The 22,014-nt window shown below is 37.7% G+C and overlaps 1 protein-coding gene across 6 annotated transcripts in view; it reads left to right on the top strand.

Moving 5' to 3' along the window:
* The window catches only part of LOC138075345 (sodium channel protein type 1 subunit alpha), a 92,716-nt gene that overhangs the window by 34,994 nt on the left and 35,708 nt on the right, over nucleotides 1-22,014 (top strand). For all 6 annotated transcript variants that reach the window (XM_068967041.1, XM_068967042.1, XM_068967045.1 and 3 more), the window contains exons 13-16: nucleotides 4,575-4,813; nucleotides 6,144-6,317; nucleotides 7,852-8,208; nucleotides 10,088-10,570. In XM_068967041.1, the coding sequence (XP_068823142.1) occupies nucleotides 4,575-4,813; nucleotides 6,144-6,317; nucleotides 7,852-8,208; nucleotides 10,088-10,570 (1,253 nt within the window). The remainder of the gene's footprint in view (nucleotides 1-4,574; nucleotides 4,814-6,143; nucleotides 6,318-7,851; nucleotides 8,209-10,087; nucleotides 10,571-22,014) is intronic.

Raw genomic sequence — 22,014 nt, forward strand, 5'->3', positions numbered from 1 at the left:
CAACTCTCACATCCATACATGACTACTGGAAAGACCATAGCTTTAACTATATGGACCTTTGTCAGCACAGTAATGTCTGCTTTTTAATATGCTGTCTAGGTTACTTATAGCTTTTCTTCCAAGAAACAGGCCTCTTTTAATTTCATGGCTGCAGTCATCATCTGCAGTGATTTTGGAGCCCAAGAAAATAGTCTGTTACTGTTTCCATTGTTTCCCCATCTGTTTGCCATGAAGTGATGGGACCAGATAGCATGAGCTTCATTTTTTGAATTTTGAATTTTAAGCCAACTTTTTCACTCTCCTCTTTCACCTTCATTAAGAGACTCTTCAGTTCCTCTTTGCTTTCTGCTGTTCAGTTCAGTCGCTCAGTCATGTCCAACTCTTTGTGACCCCATAAATCGCAGCACGCCAGGCCTCCTTGTCCATCACCAACTCCCAGAGTTCACTCAGACTCACGTCCATCGAGTCAGTGATGCCATCCAACCATCTCATCCTCTGTCATCCCCTTCTGCTCCTGCCCCCAATCCCTCCCAGCATCAGAGTCTTTTCCAGTGAGTCAACTCTTCGCATGAGGTGCCCAAAGTACTGGAGCTTCAGCTTCAGCATCATTCCCTCCAAAGAAATCCCAGGGCTGATCTCCTTCAGAATGGACTGGTTGGATCTCCTTGCAGTCCAAGGGACTCTCAAGAGTCTTCTCCAACACCACAGTTCAAAAGCATCAATTCTTTGGTGCTCAGCTTTCTTCACAGTCCAACTCTCACATCCATACATGACCACTGGAAAAACCATAGCATTGATTAGATGGACCTTTGTTGGCAAAGTAATGTCTCTGCTTTTCAATATGCTGTCTAGGTTGGTCATAACTTTCCTTCCAAGGAGTAACCATCTTTTAATTTCATGGCTGCACTCACCATCTGCAGTGATTTTGGAGCCCCAAAAAATAAAGTCTGACACTGTTTCCACTGTTTCTCTGTCTATTTCCCATGAAGTGATGGGACCAGAGTTAAGGTGGTGTTATCTGCATATCTGAGGTTATTGATATTTCTTCTAGCAATCTTGATTCCAGCTTGCACTTCTTCCAGCCCAGAATTTTGCATGATGTATTCTTCATAAAAGTTAAATAAGCAGGGTGACATCATACACCCTTGATGTACTCCTTTCCCAATTTTGAACCAGTCCATTGTTCCATGTCTACTTCTAACTGTTGCTTCTTGACCTGCATATAGACTTCTCAGGAAGCAGGTAAGGTGGTCTGGTATTCCCATCTCTAAAAGAATTTTCCACAGCTTGTTATGATCCACACTGTCAAAGGCTTTAGTATAGTTAATGAAATGGAAGTAGATGTTTTTCTGGAATTCTCTTGGTTTCTCAATGATCCAATGGATGCTTGCAGTTTGATCTCTGATTCCTCTGCCTTTTCTAAATCCAGCTTGAACATCTAGAAGTTCTTGGTTCAAGTTCTCAATTCTCTTGGCAGAGAATTTTCATCATTTTGCTAGCATGTGAAATGAGTGCAATTGTATGGTAGTAAAAGACTCTGATGCTGGGAGGGATTGGGGGCAGGAGGAGAAGGGGACGACAGAGGATGAGATGGCTGGATGGAATCACTGACTCAATGGACATGAATTTGAGTGAACTCCGGGAGTTGGTGATGGACAGGGAGGCCTGGCATGCTGCAATTCATGGTGCCGCAAAGAGTTGGACACGACTGAGCAACTTATTATTATATTTTTTTTATGGACATTCTTTGGCATTGCCCTTCTTTGGGATTGGAATGAAAACTGACTTTTTCCAGTCCGGTAGCTACTACTGAGTTTTCCAAATTTGCTGGCATATTGAGTGTGCCATTTTAACAGCATCATCTTTTCAGATTTGAAATAACTCAGCTGGAATTCCATCACCTCTACTAGCTTTATTAGTAGTCATGCTTCCTAAGGCCCACTTGACTTCACACTCCAAGATGTCTGATGCTAGGTGAGTGATCACACCATCATGGTTTTCTGTGTCATTAAGATCTTTTTTGTACAGTTCTTCTGTGTATTCTTGCCACCTCTTTTTAATACCTTCTGCTTCTGTTAGGTCCATACCATTTCTGTCCTTTATTGTGCCCATCTTTGCATGAAATGTTCCCTTGGTATCTCTAATTTTCTTGAAGAGATCTCTAGTCTTTCCCATTGTTTGTTTGCCTCTATTTCTTTGCATTGTTCACTGATGAAGGCTTTCTTATCTCTCCTTGTTATTCTTTGAAACTCTGCATTCGATAGGTATAGCTTTCCTTTTCTCCTTTGCCTTTATCTTCTCTTATGTTCTCAGCTATTTGCAAAGCCTCCTCAGACCACCATTTTGTCTGTTTGCATTTCTTTTTCTTGGGGATGGTTTTGATCAATGCCTTTTATATAGCATTATGAACCTCTGTCCATAGTTCTTCAGGCCCTCTGTCTATCAGATCTAATTCCTTGACTCTATTTGTCACTTTCACTGTATAATCATAAGGGATTTTATTCAGGTCATACCTGAATGACCTAATGGTTTTCTCTACTTTCGTCAATTTAAGTCTGAATTTGGCAATAAGAAGTTCATGATCTGAGCCACAGTCAGCTCCTAGTCTTGTTTTTGCTGACAGTATAGAGCTCTCTATCTTCAGCTGCAAAGAATATAATCAATCTGATTTCGGTGTTGACATCTGGTGATGTCCATGTATGGAGTCATCTCTTGTGTTGTTGAAAGAGGGTGTTTGCTATGACTAGTGTGTTCTCTTGGAAAAACTCTATTAGCCTTTGTCCTGCTTCATTTTGTACTCCAAGGCCAAATTTGCCTGTTACTCCAGGTATCTCTTGACTTCCTAATTTTGCTCTCCAGCCCCCTATAATGAAAAGGACATCTTTTTTTATTGTTAGTTCTAGAAGGTCTTGTAAGTCTTCATAAAACCATTCAACTTCAGCTTCTTTGGTATCAGTGGTTGGGACATAGACCTGGATTACTGTGATATTGAATGATTTGCCTTGGAAACTACTGAGATCATTCTGTCTCAGACCAAACTACAGGGAGAGAAGACAGTCCCACCCATTAACAGAAAATTGGATTAAAGATTTGATGAACATGGCCTTGCCCACAGAACAAGAGCGAAAAAGAACAAGAGCGAAACAGAGCAAGACCCAGTTTCCCCATAGCCGATCCCTCCCATCAGGAAGCTTCCACAAGCCTCTTATTCTCATCCAGCAGAGGGCAGACAGAATGAAAACCACAATCACAGAAAACTAACCAAACTGATTGCATGGAACACAGCCTTGTCAAACTATGTGAAACTATGACCCAAGCCGTGTAGGGCCACCCGAGATGGACAGGTCACGGTGGAGAGTTTGAACAAACGTGGTCCACTGGAGAAGAGAATGGCAAACCACTTCAGCATTCTTGCCTTGAGAACCCCATAAGTGAAAGTGAAAGTGAACTCGCTCAGTCGTGTCTGACTCTTTGCGACCCCATGGACTGTAGCCCACCAGGCTCCCCTGTCCATGGGATTCTCCAGGCAAGAACACTGGAGGGGGTTGCCATTTCCTTCTCCATGAACAATATGAAAAGGCAAAAGATGTGACACTGATAGAGGAGCCCCCCAGGTTGGTAGGCATCCAGTATGCTACTGGAGAAGAGCAAATAAACAGCTCCAGAAGAAATGAAGAGATTGAACCAAAGCAGAAACAGCACCCAGTTGTTAATGTGTCTGGTGATGAAATAAAGTCTAATGCCGTAAAGAACAATATTTCATAGGAACCTGCAATGTTAGGTCCAAGGATCAGGGTAAATTGAAAGTGGTCAAACAAGAGATGGCCAGAATGAAAATCGACATTTTAGGAATCAGTGAACTAAAATGGACCAGAATGGGTGAAATTAATTCAGATGACCATTATATGTACTACTGTGGGCAAGAATCCCTTAGAAGAAATGGAGTAGCCCTCATAGTCAATAGAAGATTCTGAAATGCAGTACTTGGGTGCAGTCTCAAAAATGACAGAATCCTGTCTGTGGCAACTCCTTAAAACTGCACAATAAAGTGTTTCTGTAAAGGGTTTCTAATCCTATTAGTCATAGTGACTGTACCTTCTATTCCGTTTACTTTAGGACTTCTGATACCATCCTAAACACTCTCAAATGTGGAGGGGAAGAATGGGTTATTCTCACAAAATAAAAACAGACAGCTGATTCTTGGCTCTCTTATAGCCTGAGGATGACAGCATAGCCAGACATTAACATAGGATTACACACAGTATCTCTATTAAAAAGACAATCCACGTAACTTAGAGCCAAATATGGAACCACAATATCAATGCATAAGAGAAGAAAATCATTCTTTGATACCCCTGTTCTATGTTTATGTCTGAAGAAATTTTGGGGAGGAATCTAAAGAGTAAATTAAATTCTATTTTTAAAATCATGTTTTTTTAATAATGAAGTACAAAAATAGGTTGACTCTAGCAAATGAGGGTGTTTGGTTACTGAAATCTATTGGATCTGAGAGGAATATATATGTTTAAAAATCTCTTTTGGTGGTTGTTTTTATTTTTATTTTTTTAATCTAGAACTTGAAGAATCCAGGCAGAAATGCCCACCCTGTTGGTATAAATTTTCCAACATATTCTTAATCTGGGACTGTTCGCCATATTGGTTAAAGGTGAAACATGTTGTCAACCTGGTTGTGATGGACCCTTTTGTTGACCTGGCCATCACCATCTGCATTGTCTTAAACACCCTCTTCATGGCCATGGAGCACTATCCTATGACAGACCATTTCAATAATGTGCTTACAGTAGGAAACTTGGTAAGCATATTGGAAGGTAAATGTGTTCAGTCTTCAAATTTTCTGTTTGAGAAACTGTTTGCATTTAATGTCCTATAGCAGTCTTACCACCACCCTTTCTACTTCCTTGCTTTCGAAAGATGGGAATTATATCTAGCTGGCTATACCCTACTCTTTGCCAAAAATAGCCCTTAACAGCCCTTAATATCCAAGCTGAAACTGCGAAAGACAGCAATATAAAAACAGGCCTACGTTACTACTTGAAAAAGTCAATACTGATATTTATAAGTAATACAAGGCACAGAAGCAGTTCATAGTTTAAGGACACACTTTTTGACATGATATTATCATAGTTTCCCTACATATAGAAGGCTAAAAAAAAAATTACAGATCTTTTTATCTTGCTTAGTCATTCATCTTCACTATAAGCCACAACTTATTTAACAACTCACAATGGCTCCAGCTTTTCTACTTCCAAGATCTAGGTAGGGCCTGTATTATTTAATCCATCTAGTCTAGATCAAAGCCATACAATAATAAAAAACATCCAGTGCATTTTGTGCATTGTATGATCAACAAGGCCAATTTTGGTGAAGGTTTCCACCTAATTCTTTCTCTTCTGAGCTTAAAAAAAAACAAATTGTTAAAGTGTTTGTTGTCTCAATTTAGGAATATTAGCTTTCGTTTGCTGAAATAAAGGTCTCTAAAATAACGTATTCATTTTTCATAATATTTGTTTTGAGGTTTAAAGTTTTTGATGTTAGAAAGAAAAATATGTAAAGCATCCTGAATTATAGTATTCCTATTTTTAAAGTTCTAGTATTTACTGTTGAAGTAATTTTTTCATGTGCATAATAAATAATGATAATAATGCACATATTATAATGTAGGTACGCATGTTAAATAACTGAGTAGAGGGAAATGGGAATAAGCTTATAGAAAAAAACTGTTTATGGGAAAAATCTTGTCAGTACCTGTGCTGTGTGAAGTCTGGAGGAAAATGCAGTGATGTAATGGAAAGAACACTGATTAAAAATAGATTTGCTCTCAAATCCTAGTTTTTCTAACTTTCTAGTTATGTTGGGCAAGCCACTGAACCCATCTGAAGACATGTTTCCTAATTGGTAAAGTAAGAGTTATAATACTCACATTATGTGTTTAACAGTGTTTCATTTGAGGATGAAATTAAATAACATATATGAGAGCTTTTTAACAACTACAAATTATTGTGCAAATGTAAGCATGGAATAGAATAATTACTAGTGTAAACATTTTGTTCTAGGAGCAAATATTATGGCATGCTACTTTATCATTATCTGATGGAATTAGAGTAACTTTGTTTTGATCTTAGGTTTTCACTGGGATCTTTACAGCAGAAATGTTTCTGAAAATTATTGCCATGGATCCTTACTATTATTTCCAAGAAGGCTGGAATATCTTTGATGGTTTTATTGTAACGCTTAGCCTGGTAGAACTTGGCCTGGCCAACGTGGAAGGATTATCAGTTCTCCGTTCATTCCGTTTGGTAAAGAACAAAACAAAGACAAAAACCTTTCCAACAATCAGGGTTCTTGCATCATAGATTTTACCACACACCATTAACATTTTAAGTTTTTTGTGTAACATTTGCATTGTTCAAAACAGTCTGTAAGTGGAAAAAAATATTCCCACATATTTAGGAAAAAGCTTTATTGTAAAAACCCTGGTCATATAAAGTTGAATATGTTACTCAATTACCATTCCAACTAATTATTGTTTCTAGAGATGACTGCAGTTAATATTTTTGCATCTAAGAAAATATTTTAATGAAAATGTATTTTAATAGTACTTTGAAAATATTAATACCCTTTTATATTGGTGAATAATAATCAAATAAGGATGTGCATGTAGAAACCGTTTCTAATTGTATCTCTAGAAAATATTCTCCTTCCCAAAATCAGAGGAGAGAAATCAGAAGAATTATTTACTTAGTCCACTGATTCACATTTATGTGCATGCAAATAGGGGAAGAATTGTGAAGTCGTGGGAAGTATTCCAAGTTCTTAAGTGCACGTGCATCTAGCTATGTCAGTGCAACAGAGGCGCATTATGAATAATAAACACTTTACTTATAGCTGGGCTCTATGTGCTGTTACTTTGCCTGCTATTGACAAATGAATATCTTTGAGCAGAAATCATTGAGATCAAATATTAATATTAGTGTCAGTCCAGGTATGCCTTACATCCACCTTTACAAAACAAATGAGGGACAGTATGTCCCCAAGTAATAATTAAAAATTCACTCTCAGGGAAAATTATCTACATAAAACATGGAAGGATGAGATTCTTCCTGGGTGGGAGGGAGGGTTTCCAAAACTTAGCCATGAGGCTGGCCAAGGTCAAGGATAGGACAGATGTTGTAAGAGAGTTTTGTTGTTGTTCTTTTTTTTTTTTTTTTTTTTAAGATAAGAAGCTCCTTACAGGAAGACCTTTGCTTCTTGTTTGGTGAAGTGCAACATTTGCTCACAACTCTCTGTTCCTGATAGATTAGAAATATGTCTTGGAGTAAAGCAAAGCACTGACACAGACATCCAGACAACCTGCTCTTCACGTCTTTCGCTTAGGAGGGTGGTGCTATGACAGTGCAATGGTGCAGGTCATTTCTAATTGGTTACGGTCCAAAGGTAGATGGATTTAAAAGTCTGGAAAGCAAAGTCTAAGAATGCAAGGTGGCTCTTACCTATTTCTCCAATCAAGATTGTAAGTTTTGCAATCAGTAGTGGCCCAGAACATCCACTAACTCTCTTAAAAAATGTCTTTTGTTATACACTTCAATATCTTTCTTATTAAGTTATTATAGATATAATATAACACTATATTTCAGGTTTACAACATATGATACAATATTTATATATAGTACAAAATGATCACCACAATAAGCTCAGTTAATATCCATCACCGTTAGAACATCTGTAGAGCAAAGGTTGTTAGAGATTCCATTTTAATCATTTCTTGGTAAACCTCACATGTAATGCTTTCAAAGATTGATCGTAATAACATATATATTTTTTATTTTCCAGCTTCGAGTTTTCAAGTTGGCAAAATCTTGGCCAACATTAAATATGCTAATAAAGATCATCGGCAATTCAGTGGGGGCCCTGGGAAATCTGACCTTGGTGTTGGCCATCATCGTCTTCATTTTTGCTGTGGTTGGCATGCAGCTCTTTGGTAAAAGTTACAAAGATTGTGTCTGCAAGATCAACAGTGAGTGTAAGCTCCCACGCTGGCACATGAACGACTTCTTCCACTCCTTCCTGATTGTGTTCCGGGTGCTGTGTGGAGAGTGGATAGAGACCATGTGGGACTGCATGGAGGTCGCCGGGCAAGCCATGTGCCTGACTGTCTTCATGATGGTCATGGTCATTGGAAACCTGGTGGTACGTACCCATTTAAGATATGAGTTTCAGAAATGCATTAAGAGCACGATGAAATGGCGACCATTTTGTCTAAAACAAAATTATGATTATTAATTTCAAAAGTCTCTTACCTTGGATACACTTATAATCTTACTTTGACAACACAACCAGTGACCCTACAATGTTTATTCTCAACTGTTTTGCCAGTCATTTCATCAGATTTATTATGTGAATTCCCATGGAGTATAATATTAAAGACAGGCTTAGAAGGATATGTTGAAAACATTTAAACAATTCAGATCCAAGGAAGGGAAAAGTCTGAAAAAAATAATAAATTTAGAGAAAACCCAAACTTACTTGCCAGTATTGGAGAAGGCAATGGCACCCCATTGCAGTACTCTTGCCTGGAAAATCCCATGGATGGAGGAGCCTGGTGGGCTGCAGTCCATGGGGTCGCTAAGAGTCAGATATGACTGAGTGACTTCACTTTCACTTTTCACTTTCATGCATTGGAGAAGGAAACAGCAACCCACTCCAGTGTTCTTGCCTGGAGAATCCCAGGGACGGGGGAGCCTGGTGAGCTGCCATCTATGGGGTCGCGCAGAGTCGGACACGACTGAAGCGACGCAGCAGCAGCAGCAGCACTTGCCAGTATAGGACTAAAAAGTGGTACTTTCCGTTGTTCCTAGCTATTTCAACTTTTCTTTGGCCATTCATTGTAGATAGTATTCAGTTACTCTTATGTCATAAGGCAGATGCATGAACTAACCTGGGTTAGTCAATCCTTACATCAAAACAGAGGTTGGCTAAGGACTCCTAACCCACATGGAGTAACTAATCCATCCTCTTTTAGGTTTGGTACCTTACTGTACTGTACCTTTTGGTATGCTTTACTGTTGTAAAGCATCTGTCTACAATGCGAGAGACCCGAGTTCGATCCCTGGGTTGGGAAGATCCCCTGGAGAAGGAAATGGCAATCCACTCCAGGACTATTGCCTGGAAAATCCCATGGACAGAGGAGCCTGGTAGGCTACAGTCCACGGGGTTGCAGAGAGTCGGACACGACTGAGCAACTTCACCTTACTGTTACCATATAAAAATATATATCATATACTCCAAAGGATACGTACATTAATATGCCAGTCTCATGGAAATATTAGTGATTGTTTATAAATAGTTGTCCTAATTAGTCAACAGTGGGGTATGAGAAAAATAGTAGATCAAGAAAATATATGTTGATGCGAAAAGTGCCTGCCTCCAATGCAGGAGACCTGGTTTCGATCCCTGGGTCGGGAAGATCCCCTGGAGAAGGAAATGGCAACCCACTCCAGTATTCTTGACTGGAGAATCCCGTGGATGGAGGAGCCTGGTAGGTTACAGTCCACGGGGTCGCAAAGAGTCGGACACGACTGAGCGACTTCACCTCACCTCACCTCACCTCAATGTCAAGCCCATAATTCTCATTCTGGATCATAATGATTTCCTTTCAATTAATACCCAACTTAATATCTCTTCATCAAAAAAGAAACTATAATATGCAATTAAATGCATAGTTTTAAAAACTAAGGAATTTTAAGTTTAAAACTCTTATGTAGAGCCCATACAAATTTATTTCTTATAATCATCACATAATTTTAAGTTTAGTAAAACCTTAGGCCAGCTTATTCGGTGTCTTCATTTTATAAGTAGAGACCAGTGGAAATCATGCCTTTGCCCGTGGATGAACTGCGGCATAGCCCAGATCACAAATTGAGATCTCTGAACTTCTAGTCACTATGCTGTGGTGTTTCTTTCACTTCATTGTTAGACCTTATAGTTTCCTCAGCAAGGAATAAGTGATCTCAATCTGCTCTTCTTCACATTGGGGTGACATTATAATGATGTTTGTGTTATTTTTAAGGTCCTGAACCTCTTTTTGGCCTTGCTTCTGAGCTCATTTAGTGCAGACAACCTTGCGGCCACTGATGATGATAATGAAATGAACAATCTCCAAATTGCTGTGGATAGGATGCACAAGGGAATAGCTTATGTGAAGAGAAAAATATATGAATTTATTCAACAGTCCTTTGTTAGAAAACAAAAGATTTTAGATGAAATTAAACCACTTGATGATCTAAACAACAGGAAAGACAATTGTATGTCCAATCATACAACAGAGATTGGGAAAGATCTTGACTATCTTAAAGACGTAAATGGAACCACAAGTGGAATAGGAACCGGCAGCAGTGTTGAAAAGTACATTATTGATGAAAGTGATTACATGTCCTTCATAAACAATCCCAGTCTTACTGTGACTGTACCAATTGCTGTAGGAGAATCTGACTTTGAAAATTTAAACACAGAGGACTTCAGTAGTGAATCAGATCTGGAAGAAAGCAAAGAGGTAAGATTTTATAGATGTGGTTGGGTATAAATGTATATGTATATACATGTATTATATTGCCTGTATTTATGATTATATATTCTCCATGTAGGATATTTTTGCCATAATATAAAATATTATTTCATTGAAGAACCAAAGATTTAAGCTCAGTGAGATGATTAATAACTTAAAGAATAACATATGTGTATGTTTTCTCATCCTCATAGTATAAGTGTTCTCATCCTAAGTAATGGGTATTTGTTAGATATGAATCCAGGGAATGAACAAGCATCATTGGATTTAATCCTTGTAATAACCTCAGAAAGATTTGTTGTTATTCTAACCTGTCAGATAAGAAAATTAGCTTAGGAAATTCAGAAGCCCATATTATAATGAGGAGCTATAGCTGAGAATTGAACTACAGTCTTTATGAGCTCTGTATATATTACACTGCATTGCACCAATTCACATACATGGAAGAGAATTTAACAACAAGAAATAGTCTATGTCGTTCTATTAAGGTGACTCAAATGGTAAAGAATCTGCTGGCAATGCAAGAGATGCAGGTTCGATCCCTTGGTTAAGAAAATTCCCTGGAGAAAGGAATGGCTACCCACTCCTGTATTCTTTCCTGGAGAATTCCATGGTCAGAGGAGCCTGGTGGGCTACAGTCCTTGGGGTTGCAAAGAGCTGGACATGACTGAGCAACTAACAAACACTTTCTTCTGAACTTCATGTTAATCTTCCAGGCTGCCATAGCAATGCTCCACACACTGGGTGGCTGAAACCATCAAAATGTATTTTCTCACATTTCTGGGGAGTGGAAAGAGCAAGGGCAAGGTGCTAGGAGGGTCAGGGTCTGGGGAGAGCTTTCTCTGCATTGCAGATAGCTGTCTTATCACTGTGTCCTCACATGGTCCATCCTCAGCATGTGGGTGTGAGCTCTGGTCTCTCTTCTTATAAGAGCACCATCCCTGTTGCATTGGAGGTTGGATCAAGACCTCACTTAACCTTTATCACTACTTCGCAAGCCCTGTCTCCAAATAGAGTCACACTGGGAGTTACAGCTTCAAAATACTAATTTTGGGGGAACACAATTCAGTCCATAGCAACTGACTTAGAAATATTAATCTGAAACTTTAATGGATTTAAAAGATAATTCCAAAGAAACGTAAAACACCTTAACTTCCCATTTATTGTGTGGAAGTCTCAAAAATGGTAAGATGGCTTAGGTTACATAGTCCAAATTTTTAGGCAGTTTATTTAAACAATTTATTTTTAAAACAGGTTCACAGAAAAATTGAGAGGAAGACAGCAAAATTTCCACATACTCCAATTTATTTGTTGAAGCTATATTGATGTGTCATTATCACCCAAAGTCCATAGGTTACATTTGGATTCATTCTTGGTATTATCCATTTTATAGTCAGTTCAGTCATTCAGTCATGTCCAATTCTTTGCAACCCCATGGACTGCAGCAGGCCAGGCTTCCCTGTCCATCACCAACTCACAGAAATTGCTGAAACTCATGCCCATGGAGTCAGTGATGCCACCCAGCCATCTTATCCTCAGTCATCCCTTTCTCCTCCTACCCTCAATCTTTCCCAGCATCAGGATCTTTTCAAATGAGTCAGTTCTTCACATCCGGTGGCCAAAGTATTAGAGTTTCAGCTTCAGCATCAGTCCTTCCAATGAATATTCAGGACTGATTTCCTTTAGGATTGACTGGTTGGATCTCCTTGCAGTCCAAGGGGCTCTCAAGAGTCTTTCCCCACACCACAGTTCAAAAGCAACAGTTTTTCAATGCTCAGCCTTCTTTATAGTCCAACTCTCACATCCATACATGACTACTGGAAAAACCATAGCTTTGACTAGACGGACCTTTGTTGGCAAAGTAATGTCTCTGCTTTTTAATACGCTGTCTAGGTTGGTCATAGCTTTTCTTCCAAGGGGCAAGTGTTTTTTAATTTCATGGCTATAGTCACCATCTGCAGTGATTTTGGAACTCAAGAAAATAAAGTCTGTCACTGTTTCCATTGTTTCCCCATCTATTTGCCATGAAGTGATGGGACCAGATGCCATGATCTTTGGTTTTTGAATGTTGAGCTTTAAGCCAGCTTTTTCACTCTCCTCTTTTGTACAAATGTCTGAAGGCATTTATTGACTGTTATTGAATCACACAGAGCCATTTCTATGGGTCTAAAAACGTCTGCACTCTATTCATCCATCCTTCTGTACTAACCTCTGGCACTGATCTGTAACTGTTTCTGCCCTTTTCAGAATGTCATATACTTGGAGTCATGTAATATGTAGCCTTTTCAGACTGGCTTCCTTTACTTAGTAATCTGCATGTAAGACTCTTCCATATCTTTTCATGGCTTGATAGTTCACTTCTTTTAGTGCTAAGTACTATTTTGTTGTCTGGATATTTATTTATCCATTCACTTACTGAAGGACATCTTGGTTATTCCAAGTTTTGGCCATTATGAATAAAGCTACTATAAACAGAGTCGTGTGCAGGCTTTTGTGTAGACATAAGATTTCAACTCATTTGGTTAAATACCAAGAATGGTGATTGCTGGTGGTATGCTAAGTGTAAGTTTTATTTTGTAAGAATTTATAACCTGGTTTCAAAGTGGCTGTACGGTTATTCACAGCCACTAGCAATGAAGGAGAGCTCCTGTTGCCCCGCAGCATTTGGTGTTGTCAGTGTTCAGGAGTTTGGCCATTCTAGTAGATGTGTTGTTGTTCAGCCGCTCAGTTGCATCCAACTGTTTGTGACCCCATGGACTGCAGCACACCAGGCTTCCCTGTCCTTCGCCATCTCCCAGAGTTTGCTCAAACTCATGTCCATTGAGTCAGTGATGCTCAATAGATGTGTAGTGGTACCACACTGGTTTTCCTTATTTTTCATTGAAGGATAATTACAATATTGTGCTGATTTCTGCTATATAACAACATGAATCAGCCATAGGTATGCATATGTCCCCTCCCTTTAAACCTCCCTTCCCGACCCATCCCACTCCTCTAGGTTGTCAGAGACTTGAACTCTCGGGTCATATAGCAAATCCCCACTCGCTATATGTTTTACATATGGCAGTGTATATATTTCCATGCTGCTTTCCCCATTCATCTCACCCATTCCTTCCCCCCGCCCCCATGTCCACAAGTCAGTTCTCTATGTCTGCATCTCCATTGCTCCCCTGCAACAGGTTCATCAGTCCCAGATTTCTAGACACCATATAAATATACAATATCTGTTTTTTCTCTTTCTGACTTACTTCACTCTGTAGGCTGTAGGTTCATCCACCTCATTAGAACTGAATCAATGCATTCCTTTTAATGACTATTATTCCAGTGTATATATGTACCACAGCTTCCATTCCATATATGTACCATTACTTTGCCAACGAAGGTCCATCTAGTCAAAGCTATGGTTTTTCCAGTACTCTTGTATAGATGTGAAAGTTAGACTACAAAGAAAGCTGAGTGCTGAAGAATTAATGCTTTTGAACTGTGGTGTTGGAGAAGACTCTTGAGAGTCCCTTGAACAGCAAGGAGAGTCAACCAGTCCATCCTAAAGGAAATCAGTCCTGAATATTCATTGGAAGGACTTATGCTGAAGCTGAAACTCCAATACTTTTGCCACCGGATGTGAAGAACTGACTCACTGGAAAAGACCCTAATGCTGGAAAAGATTGAAGGCGGGAGGAGAAGGGGACAACAGAGGATGAGATGGTTGGATGGTATCACCGACTCAATGGACATCAATTTGAGTAAGCTCCAGGAGTTGGTGGTAGAAAAGGATGCTTGGAGTGCTGCAGTTCATGGGGTCACAGAGTCGGACCTGACTGAGGAACTGAACTGAACTGACTGACCACAGCTTCTTTATCCATTCATATGTTGATGGACATCTCGGTTGGTTCCATGTCCTAGCTACTGTGAATAGTCCTGCATTGAACATCGTTTTTTAATTCACATTTTATGAAGACATATGATGTGGAGGATCTTTGCATATGGTGCTTTGTCATATGTTTGTCTTCTTTGATGAGGTATCTGTTGAGAGCTTTGACCTGTTTTTTTTTTTTTAATCAAGTTGTTTTCTTGTTGTTGAGTTTTGAGAATTATTTGTGCATTGTGAATAGCAGTCCTTTACCAGCTTCATTTTTCAAAGGTTTTCTCCTAATCTATGGCTTCTCTTCTCACTCTCTTGATGATGCCTTTCACAGAGCAGATATTTTTCATTTTAATGAAGTCTAGTTTATCAATTCTCTTTTTCATGGATTGTGCCTTGACAGATTTCTGAAATCTGGGCAAAATCGCTGAGACAATGCAAAAGATGAATAAAATCATATCTCCCCAATTAGAAAGTAATTCCTTTGGCAATGGATTGTGTTTTATATAATTTTAATCCTCTGAAGCACCTAGTACAATGTTGTATACATAATAAGGGCTCAATATCTTTTTGAGTTTAGATTGATTTGTATGGATACTAAAGTTAGAGTGTGTTGGTCTTAACTCTATTATGGGCAATCACTGATTGTATATTATCCAATTTCCTAGTTATAATATGAGTATATCTGTCCTGTAGTGCTTATAGGAGCCTTATGAGAATCTAAACGCTGTTCAGAAGTTAAAAGGACTCAAAAGCAAAAGGTAGTGATGGTGCAATTACTACCCTAACTCTGCTTAAATAAATACTTTTAAAATCAATTGAGTTACTAAACTTATATATCTTTGGAATAAAAACAACATATTAGTAGCATAGTTGGGGGAAAGTACCCTTATTTTAGCAATGAACGCATGCCAGAATGAAGTAAAACTGTCATTTGAGTCTTTGTAATTCAGGTCATTTTAATAACATGTCATTTATTGTTTGCTCACCACAGACAAAGCACTGTTTATAGGGCTTTACACATAGCATTATCTTATTCAGTCTTCACACCATGAGATAGATACTATTATTCAAATCTACAAATAAGAAAATTGAACACAAAGAGTTTAAGTAACTTGCCAAGGTCATACAAGTAGTGAAGATTGATCCTGGCCTAGAATCCAGGAAGTGAGCTTATATTTTGAACCATTACTTTAAATTTCCTTAACAATGTCTAAAGAATACTATCTCTGGTATCTCTTTGAATTGAATAATACTGTTTACTGACAAACTAATAAGTGTTCACTATAGAGCTGGTATTGAATACCAAGTCCTTGTCACCTGGCACAGGTTAATGATATAGCCAGGAGAATCTGAATCTCCATCAGTCCTGGAGGGTCCTCTTCCTCCTTTGCTGGCCTATAATTTAGATTGATCTACTTCTGCATACCACACTAATCTGTAGCAATCTGCTAATTACAGAGCTCTTATTCTCCCAAATTATAGGTACTCAAAGTTGTGCTTTAGGAATATACCTTTCTGCATTTAATCCCACCTGCAAGAATCCTCCAAATAATTAGGAAGCACTTCTGTGGTTGCATTGTTAGTTTATGAAGCCTTTGAGAATAGAGAAAACACCAACCATGTCTTACTCACCTTAAGTCCGCAGCGTATACAAAATGTTTATTAAATGAATGAGTAAATGAGTAGTGAACATTTCATTGATCCCAGTGAACAAGTAGATCCCACTTGTCCTCTCAGTGATAAATATTTCCTTACTGTTTTGCTGATATTTCCTCATTTAATACTTTTATCTTAATTATGCATGATAATTTTCACACGATCATTTTCAATCTGTTACATACTGCTGAATATCAGCAAGTTAAATTTGTGCTACCACATAAAGGTCTACAGGGAATGCCTTATGTGGACAGTAATCAGTTTTCAAGTGTGTCTAAGAACAAGGATTAAGCTCATTTCATTTAACATATTATGCCCCACATTTATCCTAGTCTCTAGCATACAGTAAGTATCCAGTAAATGCATGTTAAATAAAGAAATAAGAATAGGAAGTCTTTGGTTAATCTTGAATCAAATGGATATATATCAAAACTTCTGCAAATATCCAAATTTATGAACACCATGATAACATAATTTTCCCCAATAGAAAAATAGCAGACAATATATCTGGAGATATCAAGAATCTTCTGGAAGATAGGTATATATGCCTCCAGATTTTTTGTGTAGACCATCCCTTTACCTCATGGTCTCTACAGCAGGGAGTGCCTCCATCTTATTAGTTTGACATACGTTCAAGCAGAATTCAGAGTATGTGTTGTATGTTCAGTCATTGAGTCGTGCCCATCTCCTTACAAGCCCATGGTAGGTAGCCTTCCAGGCTCCTCTTGTCCATGAAATTTTTCAGGCAAGAGTACTGGAGTGGGTTGCCATTCTTAACCTTAACCTCTACATAAGGCAAATCTTTGACTAACAGAAGATTTCATAATTAATAAGAAAATTTTATATGTATTGAATATGAATAATCAACTGAAGACTGTCATTACAACATAAATCTTGATGAAGAAATCATCTGAGTTTAGGGATGATAAGGAAATTAGAGTCAGTATTTGATTTTTCCATAGCTTCCCTATGGAAATTCTAAATCTCAGTACAGAATCTGTTCCTTTGATACTGTTGCTTTGCTGAAAATTTTTAATAGAAGTCACTTTAATTTTTAATATGGTTAGCGTACACTAGAAATATTTACTAATGCACAATGTACACAATGAAATATTAATACTGATATTTTTTATGTTGAGCATCTCAACTATGTATGATTTAAGATATATATCTTAAATATATGTTAGTATGAATACATATAATAACAGTAAAATTCTCACCTTTAAAATAGTATATGCCAGCTTTTAAAATATTTTTTTCAAAAATAAAAAATACATGTATTATACACATATTCTGTATCCTTTGGACCTTTAAATTCCAGATTTTTTAAAAAATATTTTATCGTATTATAAATTGAAATTCTATTACACCCTATAAATAAGCTCCTTGTAACAAACCAAGTCTAAAATAACAGTATAAACATCCTGAGATCGATTCAGAGAACAATAACCAAAAAAAATGTGATCACTTACTCAAAGAAATATTGTGGAGAGTACTATTTGCTTTGCTTTGTTTTGCTTCACCCTCAAGGTCAAAATCGTTTGCTATAGTAGAAAATATTTTTTAAAAAGCAAGAAATGTTGCATAAATCCACTGAGGAGGAAAAATGCTCTTCCCATCAGGACTGTAGTTATCAAGTGGTTATTGAATGCCCTTGTGTACAAGGCAAAGTGGATGCTTCAGATGCGATGCAGTTCTTTCATTCTCTCTGTTCAGTTATTGTCATCCTGCCAAATATACGTGGACAATAAGTCAGTATAGAATTGAGCCATTGAGAGTTACATGTGAAAAAATGAACTAGCACAATTGGAAATGAGTAAATTAAAGGTCAATTAATGCCTTAATAAACATAAAACTCAATACTTAAAATAGTCTATTAATCCCAAAGATCATTAGAACCAATTGCTTTATTATGTGAATGATGAATTTCAAAATAAAAGTGAGCTTCAATGTAAGAACAAAAAAGGAAAAATTAATTGTTTTATTGGTTTTAAAATCAATACAAGTACTTATTTGAAAATTTTATTTTTGTTGTTATCCAACTTATTTAGTAGTTTATCTGAATTCATATCTCATGTTTATCTGAATTAATATATCAGATCTAAAAATCTTTTCCTTCCCTTTTTGAGTAATAGTGTTTTTACCCCAACCAAATAAAGGATTCAGAACCATATTATCTTTGATTTCAACAATGATAAATATAAAAATACACTGAAAAAGCATAATGGTTGTGAGAGTTTTAATACTATCCTTTTGGTCTATGATGAATCAAAGAAAAATAAGGATGTTAATCATTTGAATAATATAAATAGTAAAATGTTATAAATGTTTGTTATCTAGAAAAACTATATATACAGAGAATTCTAATTTTCAATGGCCCATGGTGTATTTATCTAAATTAATAATGTACTGGGTTTCAAAGTAAGCCTCAATAAATTCAAACAAGCAGACATTGTAGGGTTATTATACCAATAAATTCAAGATAGAAGATGTCATATAGTGTTATTATCTAATCACAATGCAGAAAAAATATAACCATTTGAGGATTTAAGAGTTTCCTCCCAAGCAAATGTTGGGTTAAGTAGAAAATAAAATATATAAACAACTGCTAAGAAAATAAGAACTTTTTCTCTCAAAAATCTATGAAATTGGACCAAACACCCTCTGAATATCTCACTGTTAACAAAGATAACCAAGAACGGAGGAAAGAACATGACATAGAACTTAATTTGAGAAATTAGAAATAGAACAACAAAACAAAGGGTACATGAATAAAGAGAAATTAATATAGCCGATGATATTAGTGTAGCAGGTGGTTCTTAGGGAAAAAATTAATAAAACATACGAACTTTAGTATTATCAGCAGGATCCTAAGATGATGCCAATGACTCAACAAGCTTGGGTTCAATTTATTAATGTTGTTATTTAATCTATTTTTGTTTAATACATTTGTTACTTATTTTTTAGTTTCAAATTTACCTACTAACGTTCTTTATTAGGCTCATCAAGCAAAGCCCTTGCTGCCTCCTCTGCACTGTCTAGGCACGCTTCTCAGCTCAGTCTCTTCTGTATCAGCTTTGTTGGTCTTTCTTTTCCACACTAATTCTATTTATTTCCATTATGTACAAACTGAAAGGAAAAACACTAAGATTTTTCTTGTGGTAGCATAGTTTATCTAGAGTAGATTAGCTGGCCTGAGTCCACTCGCCTGTGGTTTGTTTTTTCTAACATTCACATGTCACTTTATCTGATGTCAGTATGATTTAAAGTTGGGGCAAGTTTCCCTCACTAGTGTGAGAATCAGGGTCTATCAAAGGGGTCAGCCAGGGTGTGGCTTACCAGGCTTCTTTCGCAAAATGTTGTTTTAGGGACATATTTAAACTATATATGAATACTAAATTTAAAAATCTAATTTGTAATCATGTCCCATTCCTAACATGCATACAAACTCCTTCTGGATCCCAAATATTAAACTGCTTCATTTTGAAAAATGATACATACTTACATTAAAATATCTCCTTGGGCCACTTGTTCTAGCCTGAGATCATTGTTTCAAGTTCTACATCATTGCTTATTATGAGCTATATCTATACTTCATCATCTATGATTCTAGTTTAGGTTTTTTCAGAAGACAAAGATTATAAAGAACTTTATAAAGCAACCTGAATTTAGCATCGTTCCAGAAATTTATACCCCATATAATACAATGGTGTGGTTAGTCATCCAAAGCCAGACATTCTATCTAGAATGCGAAGTCAAGTGGACCTTAAGAAACACTCTTTTTAATCAAACTAGTGGATGCGATGAAATTCCAGCAGAGCTATTTAGATCCCTAAAGGGTGATGTCATCAAGGTTTTGCATTTGTTATATCAGCAAATCTGGAAGACCCAGCAGTGGCTACAGGACTGGAAAAAGTCAATCCTCATCACTCATCACCCATGCTAGTAAGGACATGCTTAAAATCTTGCATGCTAGGCATCAGCATTATGGGAACCAAGAACTTCCAGATGTCCAAGCTGGGTTTAAAAAAGGAAGAGGAACTAGAGATCAAATTGCCAGCATTTGTTAGATTATAGAGAAAGCAAGGTAATTTCAGAAAAAAACATTTCTTTCTCTTTCATCAACTACGCTGAAGCCTTTGACTGTGAAAAGCTCTTAGAGAGATGGGAATACCAGACCATCTTACTTGTCTTCTGAGAAACCTGTATTTGGGCCAAGAAGCAACAGTTAGAACCTTGTATAAAACAACTCATTGGTTTACAACCGAGAAAAGTGTATGACAGGGCTGCATGCTGTTACCCTGTTCATTTAACTTATATGTTGGGTACATCATGAGAAATGCCAGGCTGCATGAGTTACCAGCTGGAATCAAGATAGAAAGGAGAAACATCAACAACCTCAAATATGCAGATGATACCACTCTAATGGCAGAAAAGGAAGAGGAACTAAAGAGACTCATGAGGAGTGTGAAGGAGGAGAGTGAAAAACTGGCTTAAGACTAAATATTAGAAAAACTAAGATCATGGGATCATGGGATCCACCCCCATTACTTCATGGCAAATAAAAGGGGAAAAGGTAGAAGTAGTATCAGATTTCCTCTTTTTGGGGCTCCAAAATCACTGCAGATGATGACTGCAGCCATGAAATCAGATTATTGCTTCTTGGCAGGAAAGTGAAGACAAACCTAGACATTGTGTTGAAAAGCAGAGACATCACTCTGCTGACAAAGATCTATATCGTTAGGGCTATGGTCTTCCCAGTGGTCATGTACAGTTGTGAGAGCTAGACCGTAAAGAAGGCAGAATGCCAAAGAATTGATGCTTTCACACTGTGGTGCTGGAGAAGACTCCTGAAAGTCCCATGGACAGCAAGGAGGTCAAACCAGTCAATCTTAAGGGAAATCAACCCTAAATATTCACTGGAAAGACTGATGCTGAAGCTGAAACTCCAATATTTTTGTCATCTGATGCGAACAGATGACTCATTGGAAAAGTCCCTGATGCAGGGAAGGATTGAGGGCAGAAGGTGAAGAGGGCATCAGAGGATGAGATGGCTGGATGGCACCACCAATGCAATGAACATGAACTTGGGCAAACTCCAGGAGATGTTGAGGGACAGGGAGGCCTGATGTGCTGCAGTCCACGGGGTTGCAAAGAGTTGGACATGACTGGGCAACTGAACAACAACAGCATACTCTTTTTAAAAATAACCTATTCATACCTAATTTTACAACAAGCTATGTTTTAATTTGTTTTTTAATTGGAATAAAATTGCTTTACAACGTTGTTGGTTTCTGCCATACAACAATCTGCTGCTGCTGCTGCTGCTCTAAGTCGCTTCAGTCGTGTCCGACTCTGTGCGACCCCATAGATGGCAGCCCACCAGGCTCCGCCGTCCCTGGGATTCTCCAGGCAAGAACACTGGAGTGGGTTGCCATTTCCTTCTCCAATGCATGAAAGTGAAAAGTGAAAGTGAAGTCACTTACTTGTGTCTGACTCTTCGCGACCCCATGGACTGCAGCCTACCAGGCTCCTCTGTCCATGGGATTTTCCAGGCAAGAGTACTGGAGTGGGGTGCCACTTCCTTCTCCGCAGCAATGTGAATCAGCCATAATTATACATATATCCCTCCTTCTTGAACCCCCCTCCTTACTCCATCCCACCACTCTAGGTCACCACAGAGCACCAGGTTGGGTTCTCTGTGTTATATAGCAACTTCAATAAGCTTTTATGTGTTTGTATGTGTTTGAGGGATTTGCCTTTATTAATTTTATCCAATGATTTCAATTTAGTTTTTATGAATATAGTAACATTGTTTTCAAACTCATTTTGTCACATTATGCAAGAGTAAATACCATAATTATAATATATTAATTTACAATAGTACAGATTGTTTTGAAAACAAACAGCT

Source organism: Capricornis sumatraensis, chromosome 3, assembly GCF_032405125.1.
Source record: "Capricornis sumatraensis isolate serow.1 chromosome 3, serow.2, whole genome shotgun sequence".
In the NCBI taxonomy this organism is placed as follows: Eukaryota; Metazoa; Chordata; class Mammalia; order Artiodactyla; family Bovidae; genus Capricornis; species Capricornis sumatraensis.